This window comes from Globicephala melas, chromosome 12 (genome assembly GCF_963455315.2).
Source record: "Globicephala melas chromosome 12, mGloMel1.2, whole genome shotgun sequence".
NCBI classification, from domain to species: domain Eukaryota; kingdom Metazoa; phylum Chordata; class Mammalia; order Artiodactyla; family Delphinidae; genus Globicephala; species Globicephala melas.
This window is the reverse complement of record NC_083325.1, coordinates 51,656,634-51,671,142: the sequence shown is the minus strand read 5'-3', so window position 1 is coordinate 51,671,142 and position 14,509 is coordinate 51,656,634. Positions and strand designations below refer to the sequence as shown.

At 39.7% G+C, this 14,509-nt stretch overlaps 1 protein-coding gene across 1 annotated transcript; it reads left to right on the top strand.

Annotated features, from left to right (window-relative positions):
• The first annotated feature begins 2,383 nt into the window (after positions 1 to 2,383).
• EPCAM (epithelial cell adhesion molecule) lies at positions 2,384 to 14,046 on the top strand. Its single transcript, XM_030857741.3, has 9 exons — positions 2,384 to 2,696; positions 5,820 to 5,927; positions 6,207 to 6,447; positions 7,375 to 7,440; positions 8,476 to 8,539; positions 9,372 to 9,473; positions 10,877 to 11,077; positions 12,799 to 12,843; positions 13,614 to 14,046. The coding sequence occupies exons 1-9, from the start codon at positions 2,621 to 2,623 to the stop codon at positions 13,653 to 13,655; spliced, it is 945 nt and encodes a 314-aa protein (XP_030713601.1). The 5' UTR covers positions 2,384 to 2,620; the 3' UTR covers positions 13,656 to 14,046.
• The last annotated feature ends 463 nt before the right edge of the window (positions 14,047 to 14,509 follow it).

Genomic DNA, 14,509 nt, shown 5'->3' with positions numbered 1-14,509 from the left:
AATACCAAACTGTTAACAAGGATTATCTAGGAGAGAGGGGTTTGCTGAATAGTGGTCAAAAAGAGCTTTCATTCTTCATTCTATATAATGTACTTTTGTTTTCTACTAATGTATTATTCATGAAATAACTAAAATTTTAAGAACTAGTAGCCCTTTATAGCAAATGTTTACACATTACACTCTCCTCTAGCCATCTGCAAGAATAACATTCATCCCATTTAAGGTTTCATTAAATTTTAGGTATTACACACATATACACACACATATACTCTAAAATCTATGTGAAGAAACTATACTATAGAATATTAAATAAGTAATTTTCTTAAATAGTACCCCTAATTGTTTCTTTTTAAGGAACATGATACTTAACTTTTCTCCAATACTATTTATATTTAACATGTTATCTTTTTGATTTAGAAGTATCTCTTAACATTCAAGAGAAAGTCACAACCAAAATCCCTAACCTAGCAATACTTTGCACTACCCATTATATCTTTTCTTAACTAGTTTCTCTCCTTTTCTATCCATTCTTTAGCTTTGATGTTGGTTTTTTAATTGGGTTCTTAACTGACGGACTGCAAGAGTTTGGTCAGAAGAGTTTAAATACAATTTTTAGTAGTGTCATATTTTTTCTTAGTCAAGTATATATCAAACTGACTACTGTGAAAATTAAAAAGCAACACCTGTAAATTTTAAGAACAATTTAAAGAATACTTAGGTAGGAAATCTTACCAAGATTTTACGAAATGTTCTTAAATATGGCACTGGAACTAAAAAAGATTCACAAAGCATAAAATGAGAGCAATTTTGAGCAGTGACAAATTGAGAAGGTGTTAAAGAGCTATAAAAATAAATAATATCTTGGATGTATACTCAGATACTATGAGTCAGATTAGTGTGGCGTTTTGTCATTTATTTAATAATCATGTTTTTTCAATTCACATTATTGAAATGAACCATTTAATAAACAGCTGGCAAGTTATAAAAAGATGAGGTTTTTCTTGATTAGGTAGGTAACAGATTTAGACCTGGCAAAGGAACATTTTGCAAATAAAGCCACAATAACCAGTTTTATTCTTGGGAAAAGTGTGTGCAGTTTGGGGGCTGGCAGTGTGTAACTTCTTGAAAACATCCAAAGTGCAGAAGATAACAAAAATCTGGTTGATAGTTGTTCCTGACTTGATAGTACTATTCTTTTCATTTAAAGAAATTTTTGAACAGATCACCAAGTTCCAGAACTAGGTCTAGCTCAGATTTACAGATTTAAAATATTGATAGGATTTCCTTAATATGTCAATAATCAAATAGTTAAGTTACTTATTTAACGTCCAACTAAAATTCACATTATACTGGTATTTACTGCAACAAAGTTATTATTTACATTAATCAACTGGCAATAGGCGGATACAACACACTTAAATTATTGCTCAATAAAAGCATAATCCATGACTTGATATATATTTGTAGAAATTAATCCAATTTAGTTGAATCTTTAAATTGCCTGTTCACTTTTCCTCTTTTGAACTCTTTCTCCGATGATTTAAACTGAAAAAAAAAAAGACTTTTAAAAACAGGTCATAATAATATTACAGCTAACAAAAATACCATTAAAAACACTTAATACTTTTAATAATTATTAAAAGCTTCAAGTCACTACACTTGAGTGTAACAACAGCGTGTTGTAATTTGAATTCATTTGCACTGAAATAAATTATTGTCCTTCGTTTCTACTTCTATTTTCGAAGTACTCATCAACATTGTTCTCTAATATGAATCGACCCTGGTAATCTCAGTTTCCAGCATTTCGCTCTATGGGAACACCTTCAAGCGCTAAAAAGGCTTATAAAAAAAAAAGGAAAGAATTATTGAGAATAATTATAAAGATCACATGAGTTTGTCATCCCGAGAGCTAGGGAGATTCTCCTTTCTTTCTAGTTTCAAAGGAGTACAATTAAACGTACAGGTAAAGCTCGAAGGTCTTTTTTTTTATTGTGCGTGGGACGGTCTTCCGCTTCTCTTTGTATTCCATTTTACCTTCAGCCTTCATCCTCCTGGCCCCCTCACTCTTTCCTCCAGGTCCAATTTCTTCGAGGTTTCAGAGCCGTGCTCCCTCCGGTAAAAAGGAAGTCTCGGTATTTTCAAACTTTCTCCGTGGCCACCCAGGCTCCCACCCTCCCCGCCCCTACCGGCCGCAGGAGCAAGCACCTGGCGAACCCGGCGCGCACCTGGGGGGGGATGGTATCCCAACGGCCTCGTTCCGAGTGGGGGAGGGGAGGGGAGTCTGTTCCCTCCCCCCGCCTCCCGGCGGTGACTCATAGCCGAGAACTGGCCTGCAGAGGTGAGCAGCCGCGGGCAGGGGCCGGGGGCGGGGCCGCCAGGTCTGGAAGGTCTGCTCCGCCCCGCCGAGCGTCCAAAGCGCGCAGCCCGTCGGCCAGCTCGCACCGTGCTCCTGGCCCCGGGGCACCTCGCTGTCGTCCTCCCGACGCGGACCCGCGCGTCCCAGGTCTCGCGCCTTCCCGCCGGCCAGCGGGCTCCCGGCGGCCTACTCTGTCCGCGCGTCCTCCCGCGAGCCCCCGGCCCGCCTCGAGCCCCTCGCGCCCTTGTCCTCGGCGCGCGCAACATGGCGCCCCCCCACGTCCTTGCGTTCGGGCTCCTGCTCGCCGCTGCGACGGCGGCGGTGGCCGCGGCCCAGGAAGGTGAGGAGCGGAGTTGCGGGGTTAGGAGGACCAAGGGGTGGCGGCCCTCGGCGCCCTAGACGTAACCTGCGGGGACTGGGCGGGCGGCCGCGCTTCTCCGCCCGGAGACGGACGGCGCGGGGCTGCCTAGGCTCTGTGCGGGTGGGCGGCAGCGTGAAGGCGCCCACTCGCGCGGGCCGGAGGGAGCAGCCTCGCCTGGCGCTCTGCGCGCCTCTCTCGGGATATGGACCGGGGCAGGGGCGCACGGGCAGGCGGGGAGCAGAGCGGCTGCGGCCGCCTCGACGCGCCCACCTTCTTCGGCCCCTGCGCACTGGGGTTTTGGCGAAGTGGAAACCTGCCCGGGCCGGGAGGGGACTCTGCGACTGCGACCTGCGGCCCCGCCCCTCCCCGGGCACCTGCGGTGGGCCCCGGATGTGGGTCTCCGGCGGGGACTAGCGGCTGTGGTGAGGCCTCTTGGGCCGCTACGCACCTGTGCGCGGGGAGGAGGGCCTTAACTACGAGGTGTGTGGATGTTTTCTCTTCAAGGATCATATAAATAATGCCAAGTTTATTGTAGGGAACCCAGATATATCGATAATCGTAAAAAGTAAAAAAAAGTCATATTGGGGCTTCCCTGGTGGCGCAGTGGTTGAGAGTCCGCCTGCCGATGCAGGGGACACGGGTTCGTGCCCCGGTCCGGGAAGATCCCACATGCCGCGGAGCGGCTGGGCCCGTGAGCCGTGGCCGCTGAGCCTGCGCGTCCGGAGCCTGTGCTCCACAACGGGAGAGGCCACAACAGTGAGAGGCCCGCGTACCGCAAAAAAAAAAAAAAAAAAGTCATATTGGAACCACGTTAAGAGAATCCCATAATTAATAATTGGGTATTTTTTTCTTTTAGATATTGCTCTAAACATTACCCTAAACCTAAACACATTGTTTTATGTCTTGATTTTTTTCCCCCTACATAATATCCAGAGTTTTCCGTTTCCTTTAGTCTTGAAAAGCATGATTTAAATGGTGCAAAACAGTCTATAGCCTGGAAGGTCGCACCATTATCCTAATGTTGGACATGTAGTTTGATTCCAGTTTTTCTTACTCTGGAATAAACATCTTGGCTGCCATCTCTTGATTTATTTGTAAGGTCGTGGCTAGCAGTGAAGTGTCAGTTAGCCACAGTTTTGTGGAAAGGCTTTTGTAGTCTCACCAGCAGGGCTCAGCCTAATTCACTACACTTTCAAAATAATGCAGTTTAATCAACTCATGTTTTTTCAACTTCAGTCTGAGGCCAAATACTTAATTTTAAATTGCTTTAAAGTGATGATAGCTGCTGTAGGAGTATGTTCAGAAAGTCTGATTGGTCTCTGTTAAATTTCACATTGTTTAAGCATAAATATGTGCTCTGAGCAGGTATAGCGTAGTGCTGCGTAAGATTTTAACTCCTTGAGGACCACTCTATACTTTCTCCTTTATGACCCCGATACTGAGTTTAGTGCTGGACAGATTATATAGGTGGTTCGTATTGATTATAATTTAAACAGGGAAAAACTAAAGCCAACTTGAGATATGAAGGAGCAATATATAAATTCTTTGGTCTGTTGTAATTAGTTTTTGTTTTTAAAGATTGCACTCTTAGCTAGACGAAGAAATTAGACGTGCTTGCCATTTGAAGTTAAAATGAACTTTTGAGGGCTTCCCTGGTGGCGCAGTGGTTGAGAGTCCGCCTGCCGATGCAGGGGACACGGGTTCGTGCCCCGGTCCGGGAAGATCCCATATGCCGCGGAGCGGCTGGGCCCGTGAGCCGTGGCCGCTGAGCCTGCGCGTCCGGAGCCTGTGCTCCGCAACGGGAGAGGCCACAACAGTGAGAGGCCCGCGTACCGCAAAAAAAAAAAAAAAAAAAGAACTTTTGAGATAGTCGAAGATATAACTATTAAATTGACATCAATATCCAGGATGGGCTGCTTAATAGCACTTTCAAAATCAGGTTCTAGGATTTAATTTAGTTAGGAAACGCACATCCGGAGGTACCTCCAAATTCAATTGAAAGTATCAGTTTTCTAAGATACGAAATTGTCCAAGGGTTGAATATGTTCCCATTAAGTCTCAAGAAGCATCTCTTATTAAGAAAATGAGGTGGGAAGAGGGAGGTAATGTGAGTTATTCACTGATCATAGAATTGGTACTTTTTTTTTTTTTTGAATTGGTACTTTTTTAAAGTTAATTTTTATTATATATTGGGATCTAGTTGATTTTACAATGTGTTTCAGGTGTACAGCAAAATGGTTCAGTTATACATATATCCATTCTTTTCCCATATAGGTTATTATAGAATATTGAGTGGAGTTCCCTGTGCTATACAGCAGGTCCGTGTTATCTATTTTATTTTATTTTACTTTTTAAATTAAAAGAATTTTTGGCCATGCCGTGTGGCATGTGGAATCTTAGTTCCCTGACCAGGGATCAAACCCACGGCCCCTGTACTGGAAGTGTGGAGTCTTAACCACTGGACCGCCAGGGAAGTCCCTTGGTTATCTATTTTATGTATACTAGTGTGTTGTTGATTTTGGGGAAAAGACTCCATGACCGACAGACAAATGTTTATCTAGCAGGACAGGAGGAGGGAAGAAGCTGAGTCTGGGAGTATCATGAAGGCAAAGCTGAATCTGCTGTTTGGAGGGTTTATTCTTGGTTTAAGGCACAAAAATTGGAATGCATGCAAATTAGACTGTCTATATAATATGTACAAACTATTTAGCATAGTGTCAGCCACTCCAATTATAGCTGAAAAATGACACATTCAGGACCACTTTTTAAGGCTGTATGTTCCTGTAACTTGGGCATTATTGTCAGAACGTAATTTAGCTGATCCACCATCAGAGTTGACAGTTGGATCCTCATTTTTTTTTTTTTTTTTTTGTGGTACGCGGGCCTCTCACTGTTGTGGCCTCTCCCGTTGCGGAGCACAGGCTCCGGACGTGCAGGCTTATCGGCCATGGCTCACGGGCCCAGCCGCTCCGTGGCATGTGGGATCTTCCCGGACCAGGGCACGAACCTGCGTCCCCTGCATCGACAAGCGGACTCTCAACCACTGCGCCACCAGGGAAGCCCTGGATCCTCATTTTTAAAGTGGATTTTTTTCCCCTGCAGGATGTGTGTGTGAAAACTACAAACTGACCACAAACTGCTCTGTGAATGCACATGGTCAGTGCCAGTGTACTTCAATCGGTACACAACATTCTGTCATTTGCACAAAATGTGAGTAGAATATCCTCATTACCTTTAAGTTTTATTTTGACTTATACTTCTTTAATTGATTTGTCTTGAGTCGGGAAGCGTTTAATTGGCTTAAATCTGAATCATGTTATTTTGTCAACATTATCGCATCTCTGAAGTTTCTTATGATTTAGAAAGTAAACCTGGGAACTTATAAGTCTACGGTAATCTTTGGCCCTGGAAGTTTGGAGTAAATTAAATTTTTTCCTTAAGCATACAACAGCAGTTATTTTTCACTTTGACGTGATGCTTTCTTTTCAGTGGCTTCCAAATGTTTGGTGATGAAGGCAGAAATGAGTGGCTCCAAGGCTGGGAGAAGAGTGAAACCAGAGGGCGCTATCCAGAATAATGACGGGCTCTATGATCCCGAGTGTGACGACAAGGGGCTCTTTAAAGCCAAGCAGTGCAATGGCACCTCCACGTGCTGGTGTGTGAACACTGCTGGGGTCAGGAGAACCGATAAGGACAGTGAAATATCCTGCTCCGAGCCAGTGAGGACCTTGTGAGTTGGGCTGCCTATAAATTACTTGTTTTCATGCTTTTCGGATTTGTTTAATTAAATTTAGTTTTGAACATGCAATATGATTTTGTGATTTAGAATTCAAAAGATAGAAGAGAGTGGACAGTGACAAGCCCCCATCCCATCTCAATCCCCCATTTACTCAGTTTACTTCCGTAGAACAGATGTCATCAGTTTATGCCATAACCTTCCAGAGATCTGTGAATTTACTAGCAATGTAGTTTTTCTTATTTTTAAATTTTTTTCTTATGGTAGCATACTAAACATAATTTTCCTTAATTTATTTTTACTTAACACTCTTCAGTATTTTAAAGTACGATTAGTGTTAAATGTATATGAATGATTTAAGTTATGTATATATTTGCTCATTTATTGTGTCTTCAGCGAGGTATGACTGTTTCAGGGATTAGGTAATGGAAAGGAATGGAAACACACTGCAGCTAGCTTAAGCCAAAAAGATTTTATTGGAAAGGACTAGAAAGACCAAGGCAGACACTCTCTCCACTTCTGTCTTCTGGAGCCTTGTGGCCACTTTTCTGTTTCTCTCAGAGCCTTTTTGTCTCTTCCCATGAACGTGACCCAACATGACCAACTAAGCCTTAGCTGCCTATATGTTATTTGTTTTCGTGCTTTTTGGATTCATTTAATTAAATTTAGTTTTGAATATGTAATATGTGATCTTGAGTGTGGTGACCAGAGGCCAGAGGGTCCATGTTAGAAAGCCTGAGTTCTTTATGAATGATGTGTGTGAGGGCCAAGGAAGAAATGAAGGGCATATCTTTTGTATAGATCCTTTTTCTGTTAATTCTCCTGTAATTCCACTTGGGAATTTGGGTATTAGCATATTAAGAAAATAATATAAAAGGCTGAGTTGTTATGGTCAATCAATACTGTCTTTTTACTTTATAGCTGGATCATCATTGAACTAAAACACAAGACAAGAGAAAAACCTTATGATGTTCAAAGTTTGCAGGCGTAAGTGCTATTAAATGCATTATGTTTGCACAGTTGGTACTCAGAACTTCTATCCCACACCATTAGATAAACTAAAACAAGTCTCAATTCATTTTCATATTTCTGAAAAATAAAATACTGTAAATAATATTTTTAACTTTTTTAAAAAAATAGAGGTGCAAGAATTGTATATTGTAGTACAATTGTATCCTGTAGTACCCTTCGCTCAGATTTACCAGTAAACATTTTGCCACATTTTCTTTTTATATGTGTATGCATATGTGTGTGTACTTTCTATATCTGAGCATGTATAAATATTATTTCCCCAGAACCATTTGAGAGCAAGTTCTAGATGTCATGCACCTTGACCCCTAAATACTGTGGTGTATCTTTTCCTAGGAACAAAAGGCATTCTCTTACATAACCACTATACAGTTATCAAATTCAGGAAATTTAATGTTAAACCACATCGTGCCAGTTTTCCCGATGTCCTTTGTGGCAATTTTTTCCCCTCTGACCCAGGACCCAGTCTAAGATCATGCATTTAGTTGTTATGACTGTTCAGTCTCTTTAAATATGGAACATTGCTTTGGCATTTCTTTGTCTTGTTTCTCCAATAAAATTTAAATTTTTAATTAATATTTGAATTATAAACCATGACATTGATATTTTTGAAGAGTATGGGCAAATTGTTTTATAGAATGTCCCTCAATTTTGGATTTGTCTCATGTTTCCTCATAATTAAATACAGGTAATTCATTTTTGACAGGAAAGCTACTTAAAGTGATCTTGTGTCCGTCTCAGTACTTCACATTGGGAGGCACATAACATCAGCTTGTCCCTTTACTAGTGATGTTAACTGGTCAGGGTGGTGTCCACCAGGTTTCTCTGCTATGGAGTTACCACTTTCCTTTTTGTAATTAATAAGTATAACCTGTGGGTAGATACTTGGATACTGTGTAAATATCCTGTTTCTAGTCAAACTAGAACTCAACAGTTTTTGTATCAATTATTATGATGATAGTTGCAAAATGGCATAAAATTTTTTATTTACAGTGCACTCAAGGAGGTAATCACAAGTCGTTATCAACTGGATCCAAAATATATCACAAATATTCTGGTAAGATTTTTTTTTTTTTAGCAAGTGAGCTTTAACAGAAAATTGGTCGGATAATTTGGTTTGGGTATGATTTTTGATAGTGGTTAAACTGCATTTGAATAACAGTTTAAGCCCTGGGCACTTAATCCTGCAAATCCCCTGTTATTGTTTTCCTTCCGTAGTCTTTGAAAACCTCAGTTTACCCTTAAAGAAAATGTAGTATCTCTTACTATTCCTGACACATGCCAGTCTTCACACCTTGGAAAACCTCTCTCTGTGGTTGTTTTTGGCAATACTTAGGATGCTACGTAGTCCTGTTTTCTCTGGTTTCAGGAGCTAGTCTTTAACCAGTTAGCCCTTCCTTAACTCTTTCAACTTTGGTTGAAAAATGCTTGAATAGTGTGATGGAACTCTTTCAAGGCAGAAAATTGCTGTCATTTTTTAAAAGACTTTTTGGTAGGGACAGACTTTTTTCCTTCCTAAAAACAGAACATGGTAAATGCCACTGCGTTTTGGATTGCATTTCTTTAGCATTTTAGCATTAAAGTAGTTCTAACCAAATAAGGTACTTTAATATCTTGTTTAAAATCTTTTAAAAATTCTCTTTTGAAAAGAAAATTATAATTATCTTTGGTTGCATTGCTATTTTAATTCCTTCGGATAGATTTTTAAAACCTCCCAAAGATTTTGAAATTATTAGTGATAAACCCAATTATCCACTAATGGCAGGAAACACTGACACATGCAGATTACAGAAAATCAAACACTGAATATTCCGATTATTGAACAATGATATTTTCATACAGTTTCGGTTATAGTAATATTAATTTGTATTTTTCAATTTTTCCCCCAGTATGAGAATGATGTTATCGTTATTGACCTGGTACAAAATTCTTCTCAGAAAACTCAGAATGATGTAGACATAGCTGATGTGGCTTATTATTTTGAAAAAGATGTGAGTATAATCTCCCTCATTTTATTCCTGTGTTTAGAAACGTAATGTTGTCTATCATGCCTCAGTGGATTCAAGATCTTTCACCTGTTTCTCTACTTTTAGATCAACTGTATGAATAACTGTTCTCCAACTGGTTCTCATGCTGCAATTAATTTTGTCCTCCTTGTCGTTCATAGTCACCTTTCTTATACCCCTTTCTTACTTGCTTGTATATTTATGCCTTTTTATCACATTGTTCTGCCTAGAATATCTTCTCTCCTATGATTCTTACTACCTCCCTGGCAGTTATTTAGTTTGTGAGTGTAGCCTTCCCCTACTATAATTTCCATTAACAAGAGACTATGTAAAAAATGCTGTGTGGGGCTTCCCTGGTGGTGCAGTGGTGGAGAGTCTGCCTGCTGATGCAGGGGACACAGGTTCATGCCCCGGTCCGGGAGGATCCCGCATGCCGCGGAGCGGCTGGGCCCTTGAGCCATGGCCGCTGAGCCTGTGCGTCCGGAGCCTGTGCTCCTCGGCGGGAGAGGCCACAACGGTGAGAGGCCCGTGTACCGCAAAAAAAAAAAAAAAAGCTGTGTAACTGGTGTGATTAAAATGTTTGTTTAAACTTTAATATACTGAAGTGAGCTATTTTCTTTTTTTTTTTTTCCTGAGCCCATCTCCTGGAATTTCAGTTACGTGTATGTTAGACCACTTGATAGTAACCACAGGGGCACTGAGGCTTTGTTCTTTTTTAAAAAGTTTTTTTGGCTGTGCTGTACAGCATGGGAGATCTTAGTTCCCTGACCGGAGATCGAACCCGTGCCCCCTGAAATGGAAGCATGGAGTGTTAACCACTGGACCACCAGGGAAGTCCCTTAAGTGAATTATTTCCTGATGAAATCTGGGATTCACTTCAAAATAACAAGGCCAAGGAATTCCCTGGCAGTCCAGTGGTTAGGACTCTGCGATTTCACTGCCAAGGGCTTGAGTTCGATCCCTGGTCAGGGAACTAAGATCCCGGAAGCCAAGCGATGCAGCAAAACAAAACAAAATATAACCCCACAAAACAAACAAACAAAACAAAAAACCAGGCTGGGAGAGGCTGGGGGGGTGGGGATAGAAGGAAGAGTAGATAAAATAAGGTTGGCCATGTGTTGATGTTATTGAATCTGAGTTTAACAGGTACATGGGATCTCATTATTCTCTTCTTTCTACTTTTGTATATGTTTGAAATTTGCCTGTCATTAAAGTGGTGGGTATTTTTTGTTTTTTCTTTCTTCTGTTTCAATGGATGAGATTGTTATCACCAAAACCGTAAAGGTTCTTGGCAGCAGTGCTTTTGGTACATAATTGGCACGTAATTCTATGTGGCCATGGTAGGTTTTCTTAACTATTTTAAATTGCTTTTCTCCTTCTCAATGTAGGTTAAAGATGAATCCTTGTTCCAGTCCAACAGGATGGACCTGAGAGTAAATGGGGAACTACTGGATCTGGATCCCAGTCGAACTTCAATTTACTATGTTGATGAAAAACCACCTGAATTTTCAATGCAGGGTCTGCAAGCTGGTATAATTGCTGTCATTGTGGTTGTGGCAGTAGCAATTACTGCTGGAATTGCTGTGCTGGTGAGCATAGGACAAGTAAAATTTCATTTCAGGGTCTCTTCTTTGAAGAAAAGGTGATAATATGAAAAAGCCACAACGGTGTGCCAAAACAAGTTAATGAAACCAAGTCTTCATTTTTTGTAATCCTTTATGCTGAATGAATCTATTGCATTTCCGGTCCCTTTTTATAAAATAGTCAACCTTATGAAGCAAGAAAGGATACTGATCTGAGAAAAGCTTGTAGCTGAGCACCTCACAGGTTGGTTACATTGCTGTCAAATAGCAAACGTCCTTCAGCTGTCCTCACTGCACACAGGAGTGCAGTTCAACACTGTTGCCAGGGTTAGTGCAAAGTAACCTGAATTCCCAAACCATTCAGTGAGATGAAACTACAGAACACAAATTAATGTTAGCATAAAAAAAGAATTAAAAGGGATAAGTGTGAAGCAACAGTTCAAAATAAAAGATTTAATGTAAACTGAACTTAGCAGTGCTTCAGAAGAAGACTGTATCACCTGAACAAGCAGCATTTGTTCTAGACATGTAAGGGTACTTCAGCATCAGGAAATTTTACCAACACAGCAAATTCAGAAATAGATTTGATGGTATATGAGAAGTTATATTTTCAGTTCAGCAGCATTATCACACTTGGCTATCCATCTGGAAGAAAACAAAAGTTGGATTCCTGTTTCACCCCACCAGGGCTGGCCGTATTGCTCAACTGTGTGTGAATAGCACATTTTGGAGCACAGCAGCGTGAAAGGAGTTGGGCAGTATACCCATGTTCAAACACAAATTCTAGACGGGTTATAGTTCAAAATGTTAAAGAATAAAGTAAGTCTCAAAATTAATTTAGGAGATGTTGTACAACCTTGTGATAAAAGAAACCAAGTAAGGTGGGAAATCTGGAATCCGTGAAGGAAGAAGTATATATTTGACTTCATTGAAATTAAATATTTTGTATGGCAGAGATACTGTAAAGTGAAAAAAATGTCAGTGATAGGCTTGGGGAAAATATTCACTACGCATAAAACAAAAGATTATTATGCATACTATATAAAGGGTTCTTAGAAAATGATGAGGAAACTAAAGAAAGAGTGGTAACAGGTGTGAATAGACAATTTACAGAAAAGGAATTCCAGATGGCAGATAAACACATGAAAGGTTCATCATAGAAATCTAATTGTCCTACAGAAATAAAAGCGCAAGTACATAAGGAAGCATGGTCAAGGTCATGTATTCCAGCGTTGCTAGTAAGGTGAATCTGGAAACAACCTGAGTGTACATCCAGCGGAGGATGGATGAGTAAACTGTGGGGTATCCATGCCATGGAATAAAGTGGCTATTAAAAAGAAGGAGTTCAAAAAAAAAGGAGGAGTTCAATCTATAGCTTTTGATCTGGAAGGATTCCTGTGATGTGGATACAGGCTGTGCAAAGAGGGAAATGATACTCTGCATGATCCCATTTGTTTTTTGAGACCCCCTAAAACTTACATGCATATGTTCATATATTTGTGTTAGGATGGAAAAAGATGTGGAAGAATGCCCACTACACTGTTACATTTCACTCAAGATTATTCATTGTTTTCTCAGTGCATTTGAGAAACAATGTCTACGGATAGATTTTAAAATTAAATTTGTTCATATCAGAATTGTGTTCATTAAAAGCATATGTGTCAATTTAGACTAACTTTTTGTTTGGGTAGCAGTCCTCAAATAGTAATCATTTTTCTTCCATATAGGTTGTTTCCAGAAAGAAAAGAATGGCAAAATATGAGAAAGCTGAGGTAAGTGGATTATTTAATTAAAAGGCCCTTGTTTTAATCTCTTACTCCTAATAATCCCTATACCTTCCAGACACTGACAGGTCTCAATTACACTTGAGTCCCTTTATAGTATAGTCCTTAGGGTCTTAGGGAGAGTCTCACAATGCTAAATTTTCTTGCACGAGTTCCATAGCAGACCAGATTATATTGAATTCTGACCACTTATTGGCTAGGCAAGTTATTTAACTTCCCTTAAGCCTCCATGTTTCCTTTATCTGTAAAATGGGGATAATAGTACAGACCCATTGTAAGGATTTAATAAAGTAATCTGTGTAAAGTGCCGATCCCATGGGAAATGTCAGTGCCATCCGTAGTAGTTGTCATCTTGTCTCGGTTCTGCCTATAATTAATTGTGTGATCTCAGACAAATCATTTAATTCTAAACTTCAATTTCCTCACCCATAAAGTAAATGATTCAAAATAGAAAATGAATTAGTTCTTCCTATATTTAAAAATGGTATACATTTAACAAAAATATTACCCATTCTTAAAGATTTAGCTTACCTGCTACTTCTCTGTCACTTTGGCCATCTTATCTCTAAAAAGCAGTTTGGATCATGTACTTAATGTGTGTTTCCTTGTAATATACCTTTTTTAAAAAAAATTTAAATAAGTCATAAATGTGGAAGAGAATTTTCTTGCGTTCCTTTTTGTTTTTTAAGCTATTTCCAGAATAAACAAAAGACTGGGTGCAAAATTATTTTAATTTTTTCTTTTTCCCTCTATTTCAGATAAAGGAGATGGGTGAAATGCATAGGGAACTCAATGCATAACACTCATTTGAAGAGTAACTATAAGAAGGGAAATTAGCAAACAGACTCAGATTACAAACGTATGAACATGGGGCAAAGAGAAGATCTTTGAAGACCACTATTGTGTTAGTTAACATCATATATTTGTAACAGTTAAACCTGTACTCAAAATATAAGCAGTTTGAAATTGAGTTTACTAATCTTAAAGTTTGACCACAAGTATCATATATATGCAGATCTGATATAAAACCCAGAATTTGAACTGCATAGTTTGAATTATTTATGCCTAACATTGAAGGGTATGCATTAAATATGCTTCCACAGTAGAGTCTGAGTGACTACTGTCTCGTCTGTTTGTGATTAAATAGCTGCCTTTCTGTCTGCTTTGAGTCTTGTACATATAAATGTTTTTTATGAACTATGAAATAAAAGATTTAAAAAATGACTTTCCTAACTTCATTTCAATCATATTGAATCAAATTTCATAGTATACAAATAATAGGTTAAGAAATGCTCTGAATCCTAGCTACAAATTAGAATTTGCATGAGTCCTTATAATCATGTATATTCAATATAAAATTTATAACCTGTAGTGTGTAACTTTTTTTTTTAATAACATCTTTTTTAAAAAAATATTTATCTATTTTGGCTGCGCCAGGTCTTCGTTGCGGCACGCAGGCTCTTTAGCTGTGGCATGTGGACTTCTTAGCAGCATGCAGGATCTAGTTCCCCCACCAGGGATTGAACCTGGGCCCCCTGCATTGGGAGCACAGAGTCTTACCCACTGGAGCACCAGGGAAGTCCCTGTAGTGTGTAACATCTACACAGAAAAACCAAACAATTTTATTCTGCATGCATCTAAGATTCTATTTTAG

Excerpts from the sequence above, each read along its gene's own strand:
- EPCAM (XM_030857741.3), top strand. The coding sequence starts at position 2,621 with ATGGCGCCCCCCCACGTCCTTGCGTTCGGGCTCCTGCTCGCCGCTGCG. Across the intron at positions 2,697-5,819 it reads GGTGGCCGCGGCCCAGGAAG|GATGTGTGTGTGAAAACTAC; the intron begins GTGAGGAGCGGA and ends TTTCCCCTGCAG. Across the intron at positions 9,474-10,876 it reads CTTATTATTTTGAAAAAGAT|GTTAAAGATGAATCCTTGTT; the intron begins GTGAGTATAATC and ends TTCTCAATGTAG.